This window comes from Silene latifolia, chromosome 3, assembly GCF_048544455.1.
Source record: "Silene latifolia isolate original U9 population chromosome 3, ASM4854445v1, whole genome shotgun sequence".
In the NCBI taxonomy this organism is placed as follows: domain Eukaryota; kingdom Viridiplantae; phylum Streptophyta; class Magnoliopsida; order Caryophyllales; family Caryophyllaceae; genus Silene; species Silene latifolia.
In genome coordinates, this window is record NC_133528.1 from 1,778,920 (window position 1) to 1,803,957 (window position 25,038).

The following is a 25,038-nucleotide window of genomic DNA, read 5'->3' on the forward strand; positions in this document are numbered from 1 at the left end:
AGTATTTTCTCAGGATCTTCAAAAATGCTGATGATTGCATTTGCATACGACGGTACCGAGTAAAGATAGAAAACCGAGTAAATTTTCTAACCTGAAATTTTGAAAACTGACGGAATATGTTACCGGAAAGACGAAATGGGTGCAACTTAGAAAAGTGATATATAAAAGGGAGTAATTATTAATTTACTCTAGAAGTTATTTATATCATTATTTCTTTCATTTTTGCTGTCTAGGAATATTTGTTTACATTTTAGCATATAATATCACTATATTTTCAATCGGTAATTATTGTGAGACGGTCCAATTGTATAAAAAAAAAAAAAACAATAAATGAGCGGCTTCTTTTTATACAAAAAGGATATAATTTGGAATTTCAATCCCAACTGAATTTTACTTCACCTGTCTACAAACAAGGAGAAATCAAGGGATTAACCAACATCAAGCAGCAAGAAGGTAAACAGTAAAAACAATAGCCATTTCTCTCAAAAACAGTAAAAAGAAATTCACGATCTCAAAAAAAAACTTCATATAGCTGTTTTTACTAAAATCTTGCTACATAAATTGACAAAACTGATGATGAGCCTTGGACAAAAGATCAGCTGGGTGTCATTATCATATCAGGTAAGTTGAGCTTCCATGTTCAACACTTCTGCAGACTTACGAGTTCCGACTTATGACAGCTTGCGATCACCCAAAACTCCCATGCCATGCTCTAACGAGACCATTATTGACCTGTATATAAATTACCTGTAGATATTCCAACGGCCCAAATAAATATGCAGTCTAACAGTAGAGTTGAGAATAAACAGAGTCAAGCAAACAAACATAAACTTGGCCTTATGTTACATAGCTCCGGGAAACTTGGTACCCCCAACAATGCTAAAGCGCCACCAGTTACCAGAACACGTAAAAACAATAACTAATGATATAACAATATTCAAAATTTTGAGGGAAAGGGAGGGGAGGGAGAAGGAGGGAAGGGAAAGGGAGAGAAGGGAAGGGGAGGGGGAATGGAGTTCCCTCCAAATCTTGCCTATTATGGAGAGATTTTGATTAGGCTTGGAGGAGGGAAATTGAATCCCTCCAAATCTCTCCCCTTCCATTTCCCTCCACCCTCATTTGCTATCCAAATAAGGAATTTTAAGTCCCTTACTCTCCCTCCCTTTCTTTTCCCTCCAAATCCGTCAAACCAAACACACCCTGAATAGCAAAAGTGGAGGGAAAGGGAGGGGAGGGAGAAGGGGGGAAGAGAAAGGGAGGGAAGGGAAGGGGAGAGGAGAGGAAATGGGATGAGTGTGTTTGGATACAATTTCCTTCCAAATCTTGCCTATTGTGGAGAGATTTTGATTTGCCTTGGAGGAGGGAAAATGGATCCCTCCAAATCTCTCCCCCTCCATTTCTCTGTACCCTTATTTCCTATCCAAACAAGGGAGTTTAAGTCCCCTACTTTCCCTCCAAATCCATCAATCCAACCTTAGTAACCCTTAGTGACAGAGTAAAGTGGTTATACAACAATTTATGAACAGAGGGAGGGGAGGGGAGGGGAGGGGGCTGTATAAAATTAAGTCGGAGTGAGGACAGCAATAGGCTGCTCCATGAGACACTACATATCATGGTTGCTTCCACCAGCTGTATTGAAATGGAAAACCTTAAGCATAGTCGTCTCCTCCGTACTACATAGAGAACTATTGGTTCAGTAATACATTCAAAAAACTACTGTATTACATCAGACATTTCCAGCCAATCCACACCGACTGTACAGGAGTCAGGTGCCCTGTCATGTTACCGCTTAAAAGATTCTAGACAAGCCATTCTCATTCAAGGGAAGGGGAAAATAGGAATCATCTAGAATATTGAGACACATTGATACGACATATAAAAAATAGAGGCTCAGGGATCGAATGGGTTTTGAAGCATAAAAAGAAGACCAACCTAATTATTTCTAGCAACAGTAACAAAGAGGTGCCACACTGTGATCTCTAAGTATGCCTCTTTGCTAAAAGGACCCGTGATAAATCTGTATCATTCTTAGACAAACCAAAAGGAACTACGTCACCAGTATCGATTCAGTGATTACCAATTATGCAACCAGCATAGCAAACAATCTGCAGATACTGAACACCCACCTGGCCACTCTACTTTTAGCTTTCCGCGCTCCTCTACTATGAACCGGTACTAATTATATGACACCAGCCCAAAAAGCGGGTGGCTTATATATCATAACAGGGTTCTCCACATTCACAAGAGACCTCACGTAAACTGTTGATCACTTGATCCTAGACTATGAGATCTAATGAATTGACCTCTAACACAGTACCAAGAGACAAACATAGTTTCAGTAAACCGGCCTGAAATTTGCAGCATACACATATCATAGCACACAACAAAACTCAACACATGGCAAAATTACGGCACTAATCAAAATTCACAAAATGGGAGCACAAACGTAAAAAATGCAAGCAATTTGAGCAACAAGAGATTAAAATTACTTCACCAAACTAGCATCCACAAATAGGGTTCAAGTCTTTGACTTCTTGGAACCAGAAGTGATCCCATAAGCACTACGCCTAGACGGAGGCAAGCTCTTCTCTTGCTTATTCTTCCTTCTCCTAGCATTCCGAGACAACATTTTCTTCTCCTCGTTATTCTCCTCTCCCTCTTGTGATTTCCCACTGTTATCCATATCACTAGGACCTTCAACCTCGATTTTCCTCTTCTTTTGTTCTGATTTCCTACTATTAGACATATCACTAGGACCTTCACCCTCGATTTTCCTCTTCTTTTCCTTCTGCAAATTAAGAGCCCCTTGAAGAAGCATATTTTTCCTCATTTGGGGCACCTTCCATTCATTCTCTCTATAAGTAGCAAGCTTCTTCAATGAAACATATTGATTCAATTCTTGTTCATCTAACCACAAAATCTCGGCCGCACTCAGTTTATATCTATCAGGCTTAACCTTCCTATACTTAAACCTAGTTTTCAAATCCCCAATTGCATCTTCATAATCATACTTATACAACTCCTCTTCCAACTCCTTCTTAAGAGCTTCACCCAATTTCGACTTTCTCTTCTTCTTCCTCTTACCCTCTCCTACTTTCCCCTCCTCCTCCTCCTCCTCCTCCTCCTCCTCCTCCTCCTCCTCCTCCTCCTCCTCCTCGACAATTACCTCTTTACCCTTCTTCCTCTCACCCCTTTTCGCTAAAAACCCGTCTTTCGACTTAATCACATCCCAATTCTTAGGCAACCCAAGTAACTCATCCTCCTTATCAAAATCCGGTTTCTCTAAATCACTCTCATTCTCAACCCCATCACCCCCAACATTACCAAACTCAGGATCAACATCCTCAGCCTCATAATACCCTTCACCAAAAGCCTTCTTCATTTTCAAATCAAACTCATCCGGGTCGAAATCCTTCTCCAAATCATCCTCATTCAAAGGAATACCTTCCTCATCAACACCAGCAATCTCCCTAATCTTATCAAGCTTCTCTTGAATCTCCCTCCTCTTCAAATTCTTCAACCTTTTAACCTCCTCTCGTCTCGCAAGCTCAGCCAATTCCATCCTCTCCTTCTTCCTATCCCTTTGTTGCTTCCTCGCATTCGTCTCCTTCCTAACTGATCCCTCAACAATCCTAGAATGCCCTAAAACCCTATCACTCTTACTCTCCTCAAACCGAAAATTATAATCCCTCTCATACTCCTCTTGCTTCTCTATCAAATCCTCGTCCTCCGATAACCCGAAATCCTCATTACTTTCACCTACATTGCCCTTTCCCTTATCAATCCACAATTTGTTTTTGAAAAATTCCTTCAAAAACATATCATTCTCATTTAATTTCTCGTCTTCGCCGAAAAACTCGTCTAATTTCTGAGTAATATCTTCATCATCTTTCTCACCATCATTCCTAACCTTCTCAATCAACAAATCGCCACCGCTTTCGCCGCCTTTCTCCTCCGCCGCAATCGCCGCCAATACCTCTCTTCTCAAATCCTCTTGCTCCTCAACAAAAGATTTCATCTTTTTCTCCACAATCTTATCCTCCTCATCATCATCTTCTTCGTTGGATTCCGCACCTTCTTTAATCACATTTACCGCATTCAAATCCTTCAAATACGTTGGCTTCGGTTTCTTCACACTTTCTCTATCATCTTCATCATCATCATCATCATCATCATCATCATCATCACTACTTTCGAACAATTTAACGTCTTTTTGCATCAAACTCGGATCTTTATCCCTAATCTTATTAAGTCCAGTAAAAAAGACTTTCATATCTTTATTATCAACATCGTCAACCGATTCCGACTCGGATTCTGACTCGGAACTTGACCCAATCTCACCTCTCTTCTTCATTACTTCGAATTTCTGCATATCTTCTCTCTTCTTGTTGTGTTCATATCGTTTTGCGAATTCCTGATCAATCTCGATTTTTTCTACATCTTCGTCGTTGCCGACATCGTCGAATAGCTTCATCCCCATTAATCGATGAAATTGAGTTGAATTCAAAAATTAGGGTTTTGAATTGAGTTTTCTGTGTTTGTGAAGTAAGTTTCGAGCTTTTTCGGGGATCAATGGCGACGGAAATAGATGAAGGAGGCGGAACTAGGGTTTGTAATTTGTAGGTGTTGTTGCAATTTGATTTGGGGTTTTTCGTAAAACCCTAATTTTTTCCTGCCGAAGCTATAGATTTGTGCCGTAAACATAGTAATCGTGTAATACTGACTGGGCTTGGACCAAAACCGGTCTTCACCTCAGTTTCATTTTCGTGTCTCATCCGTTATTTTCAACAAATTATTAAGCCCCAAACCGATCTTCACCTTGGTCTCATTTTCGTGTCGTATCCTGTTATTTTTCAATTATTATTTATTTATTATGAGAATTCTTTTTATATGATTAAAATTTTTTTTTTCCGAAAATAACACACAATCATAATCATTCAATCAATAATCATTAGTTCATTACCCTCTATATCGGTAATGTATTTAGTTATAGAGAAGTATTTTGTACTCGACAACTTTGATCATGGATTAAGTTGTAATTACGTATTCTAATTTTAGAATGGGATAGAAAAAATATTTTATATGTAACGAGTTATAACTTTATTATACTCCGTACTCTGTAAATAGCGACAGATGGCATTTGGTGATGAAGCATGTATAGGGGTGGCTAATAGAGCCCGTGAATGGCTTGCTAATTAAAGATTTTTGCAAAACGATCGTGTTTTACTCTCGAGTCTCAATTATCTATCGGCAAAATTGAGATTCGTCCTTCGTAAAGACACTCTTAAAGTGGTCATGTGTAATACGGAGTAAGAGTTAATTAGTTTCCTATTTTCGGGATTTATACCCCTCACTACTCTAGCATCAAATAATAGAATCTGCTATATGTCGAAATTCTATTAGAAGATTCGATACACCGAGTGTAACCAGAGCATCTTTGCTTTAGGACCAACAAAAACACGTAGAGTGTAGGTAATTAAGCACTCGCCAACTAAACATGGACATAACACTTTAACATGTTTTTATTATTAAACCAAAATACGTATGTTTCTAATAAAAATTTCGGAATCAGATACTTGAACACGTACTAATCTTGGATTTTCAAAACGAGTTTACCGATGACAATAATTGGAGGAACAAGTACAAGTTACATAGGATGATAAGAAAACCAACATAAATCCCCATTTGTTCTCTCCTTGTAAAATTATACAATTCAGAAGGTGATTTTCGAAAGGTGCAGATACTGGGTATCTAGTATCTACGAGATTACAAGCTTTGCAATGTGCATCTAATACAAGGATCTAAGCACTCACATTGACCACTAAGCCATGTGTTCCTTCCCTTAACTCTTCTTGAGTCAATTGCAACCAAAGCTCTTACAGAATATATACAAATCTGATCTTGATGAATGCAGTTTAGGAACCTCTTACATCATTGATGGCCTTAACCAGGTTTTCGAGTTTGGCTCCGGTTACTTCTTGCACAACCTTACCGTCTCTCAAAATCTTGAATGTTGGTACCACCCGAATACCTAGCTCCTTTGCTAAGGCCTGCCAACAACAATAACAATAAACTCATGTTTGAGAATTTTACAATATACTCCCTCATATTCCCGATACCTGTCCCATTGTTGAAATGGCACAAGAATTAAGAAAGTGAGTGAATAGACGGAAATGGACAATGAAAAGTACTAATAGGATGGGTTAAGGACTTAAGGGTGGGATGGGTTATGACGGAAATGGACAATGGGACAGTTATCGAGAATAAGAGGGAGTATGAATTTAAAACGCTAGCAGGGTCAGACCCCTTCTCGTCCAACTATAACAGTATAAACCGCGTTGGGATCATCATTGTCTATGATGAGGTAAAGGAGTCGGATGTATGAAACATGAACTGTATGATGGCAGTGAAAAGAACTGTATATATATAGATGTCGCGACATTGTACCTTGTTTTCCTGATTACAGTCGAGCTTCAGAAAAATGACATCGTGATTTTTCTGAGCAAGTTCTTCAACTTTAGGAGCTATCACTTTGCAAGGACCACACCTTCACAGTAAGTAAGCCATCAAGTTAGAGCTTCATAGAAAATTTGAAGTTGCACAAGTCTGTAGTCTGTAACTCTGTACTAATATCGACACAGATGAAAAACCAGAATTGTAAATTCAGAAATCGCTAAATTGTCAAGCATAACAAGAATTCAGACTCGTTCTTCGATCATTTAAAGCATCAACAGACAGAACGAAGATGAGGGTACAGGGAGGGACTGCAGTCTCGGCTAAACGTTCAAAAACAGCAAGTTTTTCAGTAAAAATATCGAAAACATTCCAAGAATTTTGTCTGCAGCAGTTCAAACAGCATGACATCCTACAGCAAGTAGCCCACCAGGGCTTCAATTTGCTATTTCAGATAGCATTAGACTAACAACTATGCTTCATAGTCTAATAACAAATCCAATTGTCCCAATTAGCGTCACAATACGACAAATGTGTGGAGGATTCAACGATGGAGCGAGGGGCTAGTAGGGACTGTCGCTCATAAGAAATTAAAATTTAAAGACATTTTAGCTAAATTTATGCTGACGGGTTTGAACCCAGATCATGAATACCACCGCTAATCATTTCACCAACTAAACTAGTTGACATCTGCATATAACACAGTATAATATAACGCGAAAATTAAAAGAACAAAAAAAAAAAATTAAAAGAAACATTACCAATGAGTGTACATATCAAGAAATTAAAATTTAAAGACATTTTAGCTAAATTGATGCTGACAGGTTTGAACCCAGATCATGAATACCACCGCTAATGATTTCACCAACTAAATTAAACTAGTTGACATCTGCATATAATAACATATAATAAAACGCGATAATTAAAAGAATAAAAAGAAAAATACCATTGAGTGTACATATCAAGCACAAGAGTCTTATCTTGAGCAGAATTAACAGTAGGCCAAAAAGTATCCTTATTAACCTCAGTAACTTTTCCTACAAGATTATCAGTTTCATTATTAACTTCTAAGCTGCTAGCACATTTAACTCTCACTTTTTCACTGACCATCTTACTACTACTCCAACCACTCTTGGAGTTACTCCACCCAAACCCGACTCGTTGTCCCAGACAACGTGTCGGGTCGGGTGAAGTCATATGAGTTGGTTTACACCATGTTTGGTGACCAAGTGATGATATTTGGAGAGCCATTTGATGTTTTGATGTATGTTTTTTTTTTTTTTTTTGTTTGGTAGAAAAGATGTAAGGAATTTTCTTGTGGTGTATGGAGAAAGTGAAGGGAAGAAATAAAGATGTTGGATTTGTGTGTAGTTTTGTGGTGGTGAGTGAGTGTGTTGAAATTTAAGATGCTATAGTATCATTCTATTGTTTGGTATTATTGGTACTCCTATGAGTCCTATCACAAACTTGTACAAATGAGGTTGATCTGTTTTGACTCGGCGGATTGTTATATAAGACGGTTTTACGAATCAGGTTAACTAAATAATAAAAAGCCTAAGTGTTTTAGTAAATTATGTAGAATTGGCATTTCGGGCTAGGGCACGAGTCCGGCCTGGCATGACACGAGCCGGAGGAACAGTGCGGGCCAGGCCGTTTTCGGCACGACGGGTTAGGGGACGGGCCACGATGCATGAGAGGGGATAATGCACGAGGCCCGTTGGGCGAAGCACGATGGACACGATGGTTTTAGGGATAAATAATTAAAAAAACAATTAATAATACCCGAAGCACGACGGGCCGGCACGATCCGATTTCGACTGGGCCAAGGACGAGCCACAGTGGGGGTTAAGAAAAGTGGGTCGGCACAGCACGGCCCTAAAGCACGATTGATCGTGCCTGCGCCGAGCCAAAACTGCGGCACGGCACGACCCATTGCCTTCTCTAAAATTATGCTATGTTAACGGTGAGAGTAAAATGTCTTACTCTCTCATATTCGCTCTTTTCTTCCCCTCCCATTTTTGCACAACAAATAAGAAAATAAATTTGGACCCAATGGGTTGTATTTAAACATTTAATAACCTTCTAAATTTGGCATTAATTTAGAAGTTAGAGAATAAAGTGCACATAAATCAATGCAATTAATGCATGTATTAAGTATTTATTTCCTTTTTTAGTTGCTTAAATATAACCCAATGGGTTGTATTTATCATTACCCTTATTTTTATTATTATACGGTTTCGCTATATTCTCGGATCAAATCTGAATCAGGTTCAGGTGAAGTTTTTTGGCACATGAACAAGTGGCTAATGTGAAGTTTATGACCTATAGCATCGTTGATTGTTATTTTCATGGGCCTCAAATGTAATGTGTATTTGTTCAACAAAGCCCATATTGAGATTAGGCCTTAAGACTTAAGAGGTATGGGCCTGAGTTGCATCAGTTTCATAATTTGAGGAAAACCCATGAACATTCATTGCACTATCATGTTATTCATCTCCATTTTATTTTCCAGTAACTTTTCTATAGGATTTAATTTAATTTACACCAACTTTTCTATAAGATCATTTTATATCATAGGATTGACCCAATATGCGATTAGCATAAACTCAATTTTGTAATTTTGTTTACATTTTAAATTTAATTTAATAACTCCATATCTTAAGATGAATACGGACATGTTAAAATGTGCAAGTTATTAAATTATAATATTATAATATTATGTTATTAAAATAAAAAATAATTGTATAACTATAGTAACTATTTTAATTGGATTTTGGTTATTGGACTAATCTTATTGATAAATTGGTCTTGTAGAACAATTTGTGTTTAATTTATATTTTAATTTTATTTTAACAACCCGATATTATATGACCAATACCAACATATTTAAATATGCAAGTTACAAATATAAAAAAATTTGTTATTAAAATAAAAATATTTTTCTTACAAATATAATAAGTAATTTATTTGGGCATTTCATTTTGGTTTAGTCTTATGTGTAAAATGGTATTACACAATAATTTTTGTTCCTTTTTACATTAAGCAATTCAGTTGCACCACTTTCTGGTCGTGTTGTGGGATTAAGTTTGTCTAGAGCTCACCTCGGCTCCCTCGCAACCAGCTGACCACCATCGACATTCAGGCTAGTCGGAATCAAAACCCGACATGGAATCATACACCTCGATCCATCTGGCACACGAGCTGCAACCGGGATTAATTAAGCCACCACACCTCCGAGCCCAATTCTCCTGTTCAAATTTAAGTGTATAATACACGGTTTTCGAGATTTCAAAGTCCTGGAACAAAAATGCCCGTAAATCATACGGATGGTTTCTCGGGTCAGTTAAAGTAACCACATAAATTTTGAGAAGCAACAAAGGACATTTTAGGGTGCAGGTACGCGATAAACGAGTCTTGGATAAAAACCAAGTACTCTTTAAAACTAGATTAATGCTTCTTATTTAGGACCGAAAATCGAATACGGTAACTAATGAAGCGAACCTTGACACGTGGTAAAAAAAACTGGGAGGAAAAGAAACATGAGCCAGTACAAGCTTTTACATGGCTCAAATTTAAGTGTATAATACACGGTTTTCAGTTATTCAGGGTCCCGGAACAAAAATGTCTGATGGTTTCTCGGGTCAAATAAAGCAGCCACAAAAATTTTGAAAAGCAATAAAGGAAATTTGAGAGGGTAGATATGCGACAAACGAGTCTAAGACGAAAATCAGGTACTCCTTAAAAATAGATGAATACTTCTTATTTAGGGCTGAAAATCGAATACGGTGACTCATGAAGCGACCCCCTGACACATGGTTGGAAAACTGGGAGGAAAAGAAACATGGCACGGCACGAGCTCCCAAACGGCTCAAATTTAAGTGTATATATAATACACGGTTTTCGGGATTTCAGGGTCCCGGGACAAAAACGTTCATAAATCATATGGACAGTTCCTCGGGTCAGCTAACTAAGTCACACAAATTTTGAGAAGAAACATAGGACATTTGTGTGTGCAGGCAATAAACTAGTCTCGGACGAAAATCGGGTAGTTCTTACAAATAAATGATAATTTGTTATCTAAGGCTGAAATCGAATAGTGTCACTCCTAAAATGACCCAGTGGTGGAAATAATGGTAGGAAAAGAAAGTTGACCCTGTACAATCTCCCAAATAGTTTAAATTTAAGTGTATAATACACAGTTTTCTGAATTTTAGGGTCATGAAATAAAAATGCTCGTAAATTATATGGATAACTTCTCGGGTTAAGTCAGAGAAAAAGGTTAAGTTAGTTTAATAGACGGGAAGACCCATGAACACTTCTACGTATTTAACTCTTGTACCAAGTCCCTGCAATTCTGGAAACTTAAAAAAATAGTCGGCGTAGCAGAAAATCACGCATAATTTTGCCCATCAAATAATTTCTTGCAAATTCCTCATATTTTCAATTTTTTCTCCCTTTTCCTCTCAAAAGTTTTCTTCCCTTTTTCCACATCCAATTGAAAAAAAAAGGAAGTTGGTCAATGGAAGAACAAAGAAAAAAATAACCCAAAAAAAAAATATGCAAAAAAATTCAAAAAGATCAAAACTTCGAATCTAAATTTTTGTGGGTAGTTTGTAAAACTAAAAAAGATTGAATTTTGAGGGTGTTATAATGTATTGAAGGCAAATTACATAAAAAAAAAAACGTAATTGTTATTTCCTAAACTTCAAAAAGATTGAAACTTTGAATCTATTTTTTGCGGGTAATTTTTAAAATATAAAGATTGAATTTTGAGGAATTTTGGGAAATTTCAGGTGTTAATTATGATGGATTTAAGGCAAATTATGGTGGTAGGATTGTGTATAATATTATGGAAAATTTCAATGGTGTATGGAAATGCAGTTTTTAAAGTTGAGCATAAATTTAAAGGAGGAAGAAGAACAATTAAGGAGCTTAGAGCTCATGATCAACGTCGCCATGGTAGATTTCTTGCTACTGTCGATCTTCCTCTTGGTGGTAATGGTCAGCCCTCCGATACCGGGTTTGTTTTCTCTCAATTCTGTTGTTTAACAGTCGTTATTTATTGTGTGAGACGGTCTTATTTTATATTCTGTCGTTTTTTAATGACTTGTAATTTGAATTTTTGGGTTAATTGTTTTTTTTGTCGGTGTTTGTTTGTTTGTTTGTTTGTTGTGTTCGAATTTCAATGTTTATTTTTCATGAATTGTTGATACGTACTTCCTCTGTCTTAGTCATTTGTTATCGTTGTTTGAAGTCATGTGCAATAATAAAGCATTAGATAACTATTGATTGAGACGGAGGTGTAAATTTTAAGGAGAGGTGATGAATTTTAGATAAATCATTTGTTTATTTTTTATGAATGACGGAGACAAGAGATAGAGAGTGTATTAGTTCATTGATCATGGTTGTATTTATCCTATGAGAATTGTTATCCACCTTTTCTTTTCTACCTTCTCCTCTAATAACCGGTTAAAATATACTTTCTCCATTTCATTCAATTCCATATATTTGCTTTATACACGTATATCAATGCTCATTTTCTTTTGTTCATATCTTTAGTTACATATTAGTAAAAATTATAAAAATTTGTTATTTACAATGTACTCAGTAATACAATTAAAAAAGATCTCACCTGACTATATTTTTTGCTATATATTAGAAGTTGTATCGAAAATTCTTCCTACTTGTGAATAGTGTTCAAAGGCAAATGTATGGAATTGAATGAAATGTCTCATCCACTTGTCATCCGACCCCGCGCGATATATATTAACTTAATCGATTGTGAGAGGATAAAGGGAAAAGGTGGAAGAGAAGGTGGAAAGGAGAAGGTAGATAACAATCCTCTTATCCTATTTGATAATTTTTCCAATCAATAGATATATAGTACTGTTAATACCTAGTGCTTTAGACGGAGGTATCGTGACAATAAGTTACTATGTTCGAATCCCCCTTCCCCATTTATTATACTAGCCTTGCGCCTCATCTAACATTGAAAAAAATTGCATAATCTAATGAAGATTGTGATTGTGATGTTTTCGAATAGATGTGGATGATTCATTGTATTAGATTGTTGTAATCTTAAGGGGTTGTTTGGTTACCCACTAAATAATGCAGGAACTTAAATTCATGTGAATTGCAAAATGGGTATGTTGTTTGGTTACCCCAATTCACATGAATTGGAAGTTCCTATGAATTCCAATTCCTCCACAATGGAGGAAGTTGCTTACCTAGGCCCCTTAGGTAAGTTAGAATGCATACATGAATCGCACTTCCTCCATGGCAACCAAACATTTTTTTGCAATTCACATGAATTCCAAATTCATGTGTTTTATGACTTCCTAGGCAATACAAATTCCTATATGCAACCAAACGACCCCTTAGAAGTTGGCTCAAAAGCAGCTTCTTTACTCAAAAGTCAAAACTGAAGTTATGTAATGTACTATGACTCTATGAGGCTGTCATGCCATGTTCCCATGTGATTTGTATAGGACATTTGATGCCTCGTTTTTCTTTTGATTTGAGATGGTTTTAGCCTTTCGGATTGTGTGGTTTAGAAACTTCGCTGTTAATATATGAAAGTCGACATCACAAGAGCTATTAGGATGACGGAGTTCTTAGTCGTGAGTTGTTTGGCATAAAATGTGAGGTGGTTGCAATGATCTACGACTCTACGAGATATTTTTAAAAAATACCCATCTATTCGATGGTTATTGCAACAGAGCTCGGGAGCGAGTGGCGGATCTACTAACAATATTCCGGGGTGCGCGGACACTGGAAACAAAATTTTTTTTTGCCTATTTTGTCTAAATTTCAGGCTAAAAAAATAAATTTATAACTTTTTTATGTGTATATAGATTTTAAATATTAATCAGGACCCCAGAAAGAATTTTTTCTGAATTCGCTATTGTCGGGAGCACGTAATTTCTTGAACCATGTTAGTCTAAGAAGCTTTGTATATCTAGGAAAGCAATTGAACTTATAGATGAATATATATTTGTTCTCGACATTTTTTTGGATTTATGATTCGTTAGACAAAATGTGATCATGTAATATGGGAAAGAGAAGCGATGTGGCAAATAAAAACTCGAGACATGCGATGAAGAATAGCAATGTTGTTGTTAATGCTTGATTAGTAGGAAAAACATTGTTATGTATGTATAGTCTTGTTCTTACATTTTTTTTCTTGATTTTGACGAGGATACAATTTTTTTATTTTTTTGGCTGAGTGTGGTAATGTGTTTTTAGGCTCTATTTTACCAAAGTTAAGCTTGGGAATCCTCCTCAGGAGTATCACGTTCAAGTCGATACAGGAAGTGATGTTCTTTGGGTTAATTGTGTTGGATGCGAGACTTGCCCGAAGAAAAGTGGACTAGGGGTATGTTTCTTGCCTTTTGTTTGACCCTTGTTCATAATGCTTTCATATTTTCAGAATTTCAGTACATCTGCTCAGTTATTTAACGATCCTGTTCATCAGCAAGTAATGTTGGTTTCGTAAAATTGCAGATAACTTTAAATTTTTATAATCCAAAGAGTTCATCTACAGCCGACTTAATCAATTGTGAGCAAAAGCAGTGTGCCATGATATACCAGGGAACCTTAAACGGCTGCGAGCCAAATATGCTTTGTCAGTATGAAGTTACGTATGGAGATGGTAGCACTACTTCTGGCTACTTCGTTGAAGACACCTTTCATTTTGATCAAGTGTCTGGCAGTCAGCAATCAGCAACTGGAAATAGCTCTGTAGTATTCGGGTATTGCCAGTTTCTCAATTTATCTAAAGCGTGCACTGTAAAAGACGGAAAATTCTTGCGTCCTCCCTCCCTACACCCAAAGGAGGATGACCAAAATGGGAATCCCCTATTTACTAAATGAATAGGCGAAACTCTTATTTTTCCCGCCTAAATAATATTTCCTAAAATAAAGTGTAGTATTTTTAGCATATATTATCTCACAATCTTTTAATGGCACAATCTTTTAATAAATTTAATATTTAAACATTCTATATTATTTCACATTATACATAAATTTATCTCCATTATTATATGATAAAAAAAACTGTATACTTTTTTTTTTAAATAATTGTACATAAAAATTCATTAACTTTTAATGATAATAAGTTGCACAAAAATGTTAATAGTAAAAATATTTTAAAAATAACATCATTAATTTCTCGGTAAAAAAGAAAACTTTCATTAAAATATTTATTTCATGACTTTTTACAATTTTAATTTTTATTGCTCAAATTAAAATAAAGTGATGAGAAACATAAAAAATAAGTGAATTATCAGTTTAAAATCCATAAATAATACGGAGTACACTAAAAAGTAAAATTTTATAAATACCGTGCATAATATTGCACGGGATCTAAACTAGTTAAATATTAATCCTCCTTTGGGTGTAGGGAGGACGTCCTCCAAGAGGACGCAAGAATTTCTCGTAGAAGACTAAAAGAGGGAAGAAAGGAACAAGGATCCGAAATTCTAACCTTAGAAAACTGATTTTTGTTGCTTTTTTCACACCGTAATAATGTTTGTTGCTCGGAGCCTAGTATTCTACTTCATTTTTTTTTTTGATGACGAGGGGGTTAAATGACTTGAATCCCCCCGGGCCCATGCATTCCCGCACCACCACATGGACCATGTAAGCCACCCCCTTCGGGGGCTGCAGTGGCCAAGTGATCATCGCTCCAGCTGGTAGTCGAACCCGAGACCTCTCAACTCCTGCATTTTTGCAAGCTTCAAGGTTTAACTCGACTATCACTGGACTAACACCACGTGGTTAAATTGTACTTCATTTTCTCGTGCTGAATTAAGCTATACAGTGATGCTGCCTGGTGCTAAAAAAGTACTCTTTTTGTCAGTTGCGGGGCTAAACAATCTGGTCAGCTGAGTTCCAATGACGAAGCACTTGATGGAATCATAGGTTTCGGACAAGCAAAATCGTCTGTACTTTCACAGCTTGCTGCAGCAGGGAAGGTCCGAAAAAGTTTCTCTCATTGTCTGGATAATGAATACGGAGGTGGGATCTTCGCAATCGGGCAATTAGTCGAGCCAAACCTAAAAACCATTCCATTGATCCCTGATCAGTACGTCTTATTGTCCCTCACTTTTCCCGTTCAAAGTGTTTCTCATTTGTGGGTGTGTTTACGTTTTGTTGCGTTGTTTGTTTGTTAGCATGACTATTAAAGCCGATTATTTGTGGTAATTAGAGTGCTACTACCCTCTTAGGCCGCATTACAATGTCGTGATGAAGAGTATAGAGGTTGCTGGTGATGTTCTACAACTTTCTACAGATTTCTTTGGGAGCGACAGAGGGGCAGTGATCGACAGTGGTACAACTCTGGCTTATCTTCCAGATGATATTTATAACATGATTGTCGACAAGGTACGTGAATACGTGATGCATCTTGATACCCTTTGACTAGATCATTGGTATGTCACTCCGAAGTTTAATGTTTTTTCTCCGTTTTAAAATATCAGGTTCTTACAAAGCGTACTGATCTAAAATTACACATAGTTGAAGACCAATTCCAATGCTTTGAGTACTCTGAAAAGTAAGGTTCTGCCGTTCTTGTTGGATTCACGGTACACTACCTTTGCGTTGAATACAGGGTTACCTAATTCGCTCGTCCCCCTCCGAATTGCGAATTAATTCGAACGAATTAATTCGCAATTCATTTTCATCTTAATTCGTCCCAATTCGCGAATTATTCACTGAGATGAGCGAATTATATGATTATGCTAAAAACCAAAAAAAATCAGGAAAAATTGAAGTATAGACAAGATACCTGGTTATTTTGAAGTTTGAACTTTGAAGCCAAGCACAATGATTTGATTCACTATTGTAGATTTGTAGATTTAGCTTTAATTTGATTTTGATTTCTGACAGGAAGATGATTTTTTTTTAGCTTTGTTGATATAAAAGGATAATCCTTTTGCGAATTGGATTCGACGAATTACCGAATTTTAAAATAATGTAATTCGCAAGCGAATTGAATTCGCTAAATTGAGCGAATCGCGAATTAGAATTAAGAAAGCGGATTGAACGAATTGCAAATCCGGTAACCCTGGTTGAATATAACGCCGTTCTGTAAATTTTGGGGGCCGTGTGCAAAAATTTTACATATTTTCACCTGTTTTTAAAAGGGAAAAAAGTAACATTCAGACCAACTTAAACCTGTGTTACTCTGACTCTCCGACACAGTGTCGTGTCTGACACGTGTCTGAGTGTTGGACACGGCTTTCTATTTGTCCGTCTTTATGGTAACATTAAGTCATTATCTAATTCACTTTTTGTAAGTGCTTAATTCAGGTAACTATTCTTTTTGCTGGATTGAAATTTCATTTTAACCTTTACATATATCACCGATGTTGCAGTATTGACGATGGTTTCCCGAATATTATTTTCTCGTTCGAGGATTCACTCAACATGACTATATATCCTCATGAATATTTCTTCCGGCTCGATGAGAGTGTAAGTGTGTACTCATCTTTCTGTATATCAGTGAGGCGAATGTTCCATGACCAGTTTTGCAGTACTAATCTTATACGGTGTTGCAGGAAGATAAATGGTGTTTGGGTTGGATGAACAGTGGAATTCAGTCTCGAGACGGGAAAGATGTTACTATTTTGGGAGGTATAGTGACCTAACTAACTACTTCATCACAGAAATTGTATAATAGTTAAGTAAGACCAAACTTGTAGCTGACTGTTGCTTGTAACTTTCGGCGCAGATATTGTACTGTCTAACAAACTGGTATACTATGACCTTGAGAATGGAACTCTCGGATGGACTCCATACAACTGTAAGTATCTAAATTACCGAATCACTGATTTGTTTGAAAGTAAAGATCGAAATTGAATGATTTTTTCTCGTCTCATAACACTGTATACCTAAAAAACATACTATTCGGGTCAGTCGTAGATTAAGGTGGGTCATTTGGCATCAGGTCATATCAGATCGAGTACAGCAAGTGTTTGGGTCAGCTATTGTTTGAATTGGGTCAATTTTGTTAGCTGGTCACATAAATTTTCTGTTCGGGTCTAGCCATGAGGGTCCGTTAGTTTTGTTAGGTCTACGTCTACGCAGTGGCGTAACCACATATGTGGTAGTGAGGTCTTGAGACCCCACAGCTTTTCAACGATTGTTTTTTATCATTAAAATTTGTCTGTTTTGAAAATTTTGTCTTTAAGACTCTGTAATAAGAAATGAATAACAATTACATTAGTATAAACCCCACAGGTAAACGATTCTGGCTCCGCCACTGCTGGTCTACGTAAACCGTCTTTGTTATTAACTGTACTGATGTGTACCTTCAGGCTCATCCAGTATCAAAGTGAAGGACAAAGATTCAGCAGCCGGGATCACTGTGAGCGCTCACAATCTCTCGTCTGCCAACGCTTTGGTTTCCAGCACGAGCTTGTTCGTTGTGTTTGTGCTAATTAATTTGTTGCTTACAATTAGCCATTGATTATTTTTTTTCCAAATTTTTTTGTTCTCTTACACCCAACATGTATATAGAGTTAGTCCATTCAATTTCATTTAATTTACACTTGTAACTTGTAACTATGACGAGCTCCCTTGTGTTCGCCCTCGGCCTAGTTTCCTCATTCTTTCATGTTTTGATGACGGTGAAGCTTACCGAAAGGAGTCCCCTAGACGAAAGGCCAAGCTACTTTTGCCGCCCTTTGTAGTCTTTGATCAATCTATCTACTTGTATTATCACTTTTATACAAGTATTGTTTGGGTTTTTCCGAGTCAGACAAAATTTAACAATTCTCCTACAAACCGATCTCATAGCACAGGAAAGTGCAAATATGAAAGTTATTTTTTTTTTTGGCAAATTAATTTATTTTGATATCTTGTATTTATTGTTCGAACATTTTTGAATCGAGAATCAGTTGACTTTATATACCCATTATTAGTGCAAAATATCAAATTATTAAAACAAGAAAAAAAAGAATCAGTTGACTTTATATACCCGTTTCATGCTATGAGACCGTCTTCAAGAGATGTTGCTAATTTACATAGAATTTCACTGTAAAAGAATGTGATTATACAACACAATACCAAACCGAAGAGGTCTTAGACATGGGTTCGAATCCTCTTCCCCATACTGTACGACATACAAATATAACAATTTCCGAAACACATTATGAAAAAAATAATAGTAACAATAATAATTAAAAAAAAAAAAATCAAGGCTACAAACACTACATTTGGAGGGGACAACTTCCCAGGACAACTAATATAACTGGGTAAGTCCCTCGTTTTCGAATAACAACACTTGTGACTGTTGACAAAAAAAAACATCAAAAAAAGAAAAATACGAAAACGTATATAAGACGATTGTATGCACACAATCACGCCATTTTAATGTTATAACCCTCTTTTAGTTATCGGATTGATAACTTGATTGTATGCACACAATTGTCTCATACAAGACTCGGTGAAATAAAAAACAAAAAGGAAACTAATAGGGAAAAAAAATATGGAAACCGCAAGAAAAAAAATGAAGCTTGAATTCCACCTGACCCGTTTGCACTTTTATCATCCGGGTTTTTGTTTTCACTAGGGTGTGAATCTTGGTAAATTCATCAATGTATTAACTCGAGTAACGCCTTCTAATGCTGAATAGTCCTCTAACAATAGGTCATCTTCTTTGGCATCCTCATCAGTACTGTCGTCCGCGTCCTTGCTAGTTTTCTCGAGAATGCCCTGGACTGTTCTAACCGTCCCTGACCGGTTGAGTCCGGTCGGCTCAGCGACACCTTTCTCACGGTTACTGAGATCTTGGTCTCCTGCAGCTGTTGACTGGTCATGTTTATTTTGACCATTAGATGCAGATGATAGATTGTTGGTACTGGAGTCGAGGAAGAGACAAATGACAGCACAGTCGTCGATTTTGGATGTCGGATATTTCATTTTCCAATTTCGGACGGCTATTTCAACCAAAGATCTAGCAGCAGTGGATTTTGTAGGGGCTGCCCCTACTATGTTAACAACTTCCTTGTTCGATAGCACATCCCAAATCTGTTGAAGGGTTGCCATGTAAAGTGTCACAAAAGCGTACATGAGACGAGACAGTCTTACACTCTTGCATGAGAAAGCAGCACATGCACAGTATAAGAAATTACTTTCCTTCGAGAAAATTCATTTGGTACTGAACCCTAACCCGACACTTCTTTTAGAGGAGATAGTAGTGTGTCGGATATGTAAGTGTCAGGGATCTCATAAGTCATACCCATATCCTATAGTGTCGTGTCGGACACTAGGGTATAGCCTAAAATGGACGAGTTGAAGAAACATAGATCTTGATACATTCTCACATGAGAATCTGTACGACAACATTTGAGTTCATCTCGCTTGTGAAATTGTCTCATACTCGTCTCGTCACGTCACTGATATATCAGGCACGGCTATGACACCAAATTCCTTGAAGGAAAAAGAAAAAAGCGAAGGAAAAAGAAAAAAGATGAGGAGGAGAAGGGTGGAATTAGCGTGTTACATACCCCGTCGGTAGCCAAAACAATAAACTCGTCCTTTTCAGTGAGACGCCGATATGATATATCAGGCACGGCTATGACACCAAATTCCTTGAGGCAGAAATCTCCAAACGCTCGAGACATAGCAAGGCCAGGGGAGTCACTGTTAGGGAGCCAAACACGGGAAACATCCGGCTCATCTCGAAGAGCAAAAACACGCCCCCTGCACTTCCTAATCCTCTCTTCTTCAGCTGTTAAGAGGTAACCATAATATGTCACATAAGCCTACAAACCAAAACATACAAATAGCCAGAGCCCTAAAGAGCAAAACTTAAGGCTTGTGTCACAGAATATACGAGTTTGTACAAACGAATGAGAAACGTACCAGGAAGATTTGGTTTGAGATCTACGGTCAACTGAACAGCAACTAGAGAATTATCTCCGTTTCTTGTCCCTAGCACAGCTCTTGAGTCGCCAACATGTCCAATAACAAGGTCTAGCCCCTGTTCATCAGGAAATATTGAGTTAAACACTTGTATCATGCTGAACAGTACATAACACACAAGTCAATCAAACTTGTTACTAATATTTATCTCGAGTTGCAATCAACAATAACAAACGGGGTCCCGAAAATGGCGAGTAAGTGGGGTTGGATGTACTTTGCCTGCCCTTGAGTTCAACCCTTGTGTTAAGAACACAGATTGGTTGTTTCCCAAAGACGCACGATGAGAATTGCGTTGAAATATCGCATTAGTGAACCATTTCCCTTTTACATTACTTTCTCAAATCATGATTTAAGCTGCATAACACTCGGGCATTAGTATTCAGACTCTAGAGGTAATATTCCACAAACCTGTTTGATAAGAGTCACGGCTGTTGTCCCGCTACAAAAGCAATCAACATTCGGATGTACTCTCAATTCACGATCCATGATCTTGAACGCTTTTAAAAACGATTCTTTTAGAACGTGGAAGATATCTGGTTGCTTCTCTGTATCTTCACCATCAACAGAGACCCTGGATTCGTCATCAGCAGAAACAAAGGACGTATCTTCAGAGTTTATGCTGCTGGTATTCATGCTAATATCCCTGAGAACTTCATCTTTAACATTCACTTCCCACTGAGCATTTAGTTTTTGCGGAAGAGAATCCCTTACTCTCTTAGCTACCATATGGCCATATGGCCCATGGCCGTCAAAGACCCCGCAGAAAAGCGTGTCTGTTCTTGAACAGAAATTCTAGAAATCCGGATAATACACACGTGTTAATAAGGAGAGCACGGCAAATCTACAGACACATGAAACAAGAAGTCGACTGCTCCCATGCAGTCGCGAGGAGCAGTCGTGATAGACCAATGACTACTTATGGTCAGGTAGAACTCCGAATAGCAAGCATGTTATACAGAAAATTTATTTATTCAGAGAGAAAACATGGTAATCAGCGTCAGGGAGACGAAGAAAGTAAAAATACAATGGCAAAACGAAAGGTAATTAACAAAACTACAAAAGAAAGAACACTTGATGTAATCTACGGTTGCCAATGCGTAATTCAAAGAGTTGTCATAATTTTTTCTGATTGTAGCAGATGACATCAGTGAACCATCACTCCGTGTTTAGATAAATACAAGCACAAGCGTCATTCACTGAAAGCGAAGGAGGGAGAGGTTACTCCCCAAACAAAGTGACATTTTCAAAGGCAACCCCCACTGAAGGCTACCACACATAATGGTCAACTCAATGACAACAATTTGGTGGATGCATGTGCAAGTACATGGGGCCACGAGACACCGTAAGACAAATTATTTTCTGTGTATTCTTCCTGATTTTTGGTGCTGAAAAATTTAAATCTATTATTTCTATTAAAAATTATTTCTGGGTCTGATAAGAATTAGACAACCCTGGGTTAAAATATCACTAGTAAACCGATTAGAGATCAGAAATACATAGATGAATGCTCCGCAAGGAATACTTTGAATATAAATATCGTTAGCAAATGCAGGATAATGACAACTATATGCAGCAAATAGTGCACAGGTACCTAACCATGGATAAGGATACATGACATACATCATACATTCATTACTCAATACACAAGAAGATCACAACTAGACGGGTAGGGGTCATCAATAATACCTTTAAATACCACCATCTATATATTAATCAGCCATCAATAATACGAGTAAAGTTCAATCAAATATTAGTTCAAAACAAGGAAAAAGGCGCAAAAACGAGCAATACTAATGTCTACTGAAGAAGCAATGCCAGAATATGAACAATGATTCAGTATGAACTATGCAGCAGCTGAATTAATACATAATCTCGGATACCATCCTCATTTAACCGAAATCTATCATAGAATCAATTAACCCAAGTCCCAATCAGTCATACAATAAACTTGTAATCAACTAAATAACTATGAATATCGAAATTGAGGTAAAGGATGTACCTCCCAAACAAGCATGGCATCCTGATTGGTCCCTTTCTTACCCTGCTGTGTAAACAACGAGGCGATTTCAGACGAGCCATTACTAAACAACCTACCAGGGATTTTAAGCAGATGTTCATCCTTCTTATACTCAAAGGAGGAACTCCGAGAACCAGACCGTTTCTTGGAGTTCTTCCTCCTCCTGAGCCCTAAACCCGGGGAGGAGGGCGACCCCGGGACAGGGCTCCTGCTTTCAGCAGATAAGCAGGACCCCATTCTAAGGGCCCTGATTATACTTACTAAACAATCCAGACCAGCTACACAGTTACAACACCTCTCTTCTATCGGATCCGTTACAACTAATTCTAAACTACCCTCCTTTCTTTTCACTATCAACTCCACAATTCCGCAATTTTTCGACAAATTTCACAATAATTATACAGCAATCATACAGAACCCTCCTTTCTTTTCACTGTCAACTCCACAATTCCGCAATTTTTCGACAAATTTCACAAAATGATACAACAATCATACAGAAATAATGCTCAAATTCTCAATTCTTCAACACATAAACTCCAATAAGTTGAGAATTTATGCAATAGAATCAAACCCAAGTTGAGAATTTATGCTTAAAGTTCATAAATAATCAAGAGAATATAAAATTCCACAAAAAATTGAAGAATCAAAAGATAAGAATCTAAAAAGTGATCTAAAAGCTACTGACTTTTCATACCAAGAACAAATATCATAAGAATCCCCAACTTATTAACACCACCCACAATCAAAAATCCCCAAAAATCACCTTCTACACCAAATTACAAACCCTAAATTCTCAAATTTAGGAATAACAACATTAATCAAACAATCAAGCATCGACCCAATTCAATTCAAGGAAAAATAAGACAACCCAGATCAAGTAACAACCCCAAAAGTGTGTTATAGGAGTGTAATTTAATAAGCTAAAGAAACTGTTATTTAAGATAATATTTCAGATAATATTTAATTTAAGATAAATATTTAAAGAATTAATTTTTAGAGAGAGAAAATGAAGGAGAATTTGGTGAATATACTTATGGAAAGATTCAATGTAGAGAGAGAAAGTAGATTAAGAAGAGAGATAAATAGGGAAACTACCCAAAAAACAATGGTTACCATAGAAATTCAACTTTAGTAGGAACTAGGAGAAGTATGGAGTAGGGAATTTAGTGTAGGAATTTTCACAACCATTAAATTAATTTTTAATAGTGATATATTATTAACAAGAAATGTGGATTAAGTGTTGATTAAGTGAGTTTATGGTAGAGGATTATTGTTAAGATTTAAAGATAATTATTAAGTGGATGAGGATAATATAGGTGGAGGCTGATTTTATGGGGTTATTTTTCGTTATATTTGCGTTTTTATCTTATCTGTTTTTATTTTTGTAGTAATTCAGGTATAAAAGGGTAATATCTATTGAAATGTTATAGTTTTTGTGACCCTTTAACTTTTTCTAGTGACATTTTAAATTTTAATTTGATGTGGATAATAAATTTTGGTTTAGTACTCAGTTTACGAATTCAATTTATTAGATGGATTTGCGCGTTTCGTACCGCATGTTGTGTCGTGCCTCATAATAGAAATTCTGATTTAACTGACTATGTTCAGATTATTCCGCCCATATAGTTATGGTCGTCAAACGATCAATTACTTATATCTGGTTTTAGGAATGTTCATAAGATTATGTCTAATTTCCATCTACAACTTATCAGGCTAGATAAAAACTAAATAAAAATTAAATCATTTCAACACTCATTACACCTCATTAAGGAACACTAATCATAAGACAATACTAATTATAAGAAGGGTTATATTTTAGCTATAGCCCTCTTTTTAAGTAGGTTAATTTTATGAAATTTATATTACATCAAAGTCTTGACACCATTTGTAATAGTCGTAAAATTAATTGTTACTCCGTAATTATTTTTTCCAGTTGAATATTAACATTGTACAAGGAGGTTAAACACAAATTCTCATTTAAGACAGACATATCCATCTTAATCTTAAACAGGTCAAATAGGAGGAATAAGACAAGAAAATTCCTTGGAACTAGCAAAATAATTATCTTATCTAGCTAAATAAATGGTGTATTATTCGACCCGTTTTACTCTTAAGACAAAAGAAAATTCCTAGGAACTAGCAAAATAATTATCTTATCTAGCTAAATAAAAGGTGTATTATTCGACCCGTTTTACTCTTAAGACGGAAGACCAATTGGGTGTTAGAAAGGAGACACCGAATCTGCTTCCCAAAATTATAAAAAAATGGCCGGCATTTCCAAACTATTAGACCGTACCACTTTACAAGTATAGTTTATGTTTGTTTGTTTTCTGAAGAAAGTATGTCTTCAATGTTCATCCACCAATTGTACTAATTTGGAAATTAGTACTAGTTGTTTTCTTGAGAGTGAAAGAACATAAATAGGGTTTCTTTGAGTGAACATAAATAGGTCCATGAGAGAGGAGAGAAACGATAAACGATAAGGACTCGATCCTTTTGTGAGCATATAAAACACAAAACCTCTATAGGAATACTCAACCTTTAGTGAGCGAATAAAACACAAAATCTCGATAGGAACATTCAACTATCTGTAAATATTCCCTCGATCTTAATCATTTGTTTATCGAGGGAGTAATTGT

The 25,038-nt window shown here is 36.7% G+C and overlaps 4 protein-coding genes across 5 annotated transcripts; 1 reads left to right on the top strand and 3 right to left on the bottom strand.

The window, feature by feature from the left end:
• Nucleotides 1-454: 454 nt before the first annotated feature.
• On the bottom strand, nt 455-4,718 carry LOC141646664 (uncharacterized). Of its 2 annotated transcripts, none has more exons than XM_074454560.1 (2): nt 2,490-4,718; nt 455-747 (listed from the first exon to the last, which is right to left on the bottom strand). In XM_074454560.1, exon 1 carries the CDS (start codon nt 4,478-4,480, stop codon nt 2,519-2,521), a length of 1,962 nt encoding a protein of 653 aa, XP_074310661.1. In that variant the 5' UTR covers nt 4,481-4,718; the 3' UTR covers nt 455-747; nt 2,490-2,518. The 2 variants fall into 2 exon arrangements, with proteins under 2 accessions (XP_074310661.1, XP_074310662.1); XM_074454561.1 differs by having other exon boundaries at nt 2,495-4,698.
• Nucleotides 4,719-5,593: 875 nt separating this feature from the next.
• LOC141646665 (thioredoxin F-type, chloroplastic) lies at nt 5,594-7,841 on the bottom strand. Its single transcript, XM_074454562.1, has 3 exons — nt 7,400-7,841; nt 6,448-6,547; nt 5,594-6,050 (listed from the first exon to the last, which is right to left on the bottom strand). The coding sequence occupies exons 1-3, from the start codon at nt 7,702-7,704 to the stop codon at nt 5,916-5,918; spliced, it is 540 nt and encodes a 179-aa protein (XP_074310663.1). The 5' UTR covers nt 7,705-7,841; the 3' UTR covers nt 5,594-5,915.
• A 2,932-nt stretch (nt 7,842-10,773) lies between these two features.
• On the top strand, nt 10,774-18,189 carry LOC141646681 (aspartic proteinase 36-like). The gene is made up of 10 exons (XM_074454585.1): nt 10,774-11,473; nt 13,699-13,828; nt 13,957-14,204; nt 15,314-15,538; nt 15,681-15,837; nt 15,933-16,006; nt 16,830-16,926; nt 17,013-17,088; nt 17,186-17,257; nt 17,772-18,189. Exons 1-10 carry the CDS (start codon nt 11,256-11,258, stop codon nt 17,921-17,923), a joined length of 1,449 nt encoding a protein of 482 aa, XP_074310686.1. The 5' UTR covers nt 10,774-11,255; the 3' UTR covers nt 17,924-18,189.
• Nucleotides 18,190-18,616: 427 nt separating this feature from the next.
• On the bottom strand, nt 18,617-23,581 carry LOC141646682 (putative protein phosphatase 2C 33). The gene is made up of 5 exons (XM_074454586.1): nt 22,382-23,581; nt 20,791-21,174; nt 20,323-20,440; nt 19,965-20,188; nt 18,617-19,485 (listed from the first exon to the last, which is right to left on the bottom strand). Exons 1-5 carry the CDS (start codon nt 22,634-22,636, stop codon nt 19,024-19,026), a joined length of 1,443 nt encoding a protein of 480 aa, XP_074310687.1. The 5' UTR covers nt 22,637-23,581; the 3' UTR covers nt 18,617-19,023.
• Nucleotides 23,582-25,038: the final 1,457 nt, after the last annotated feature.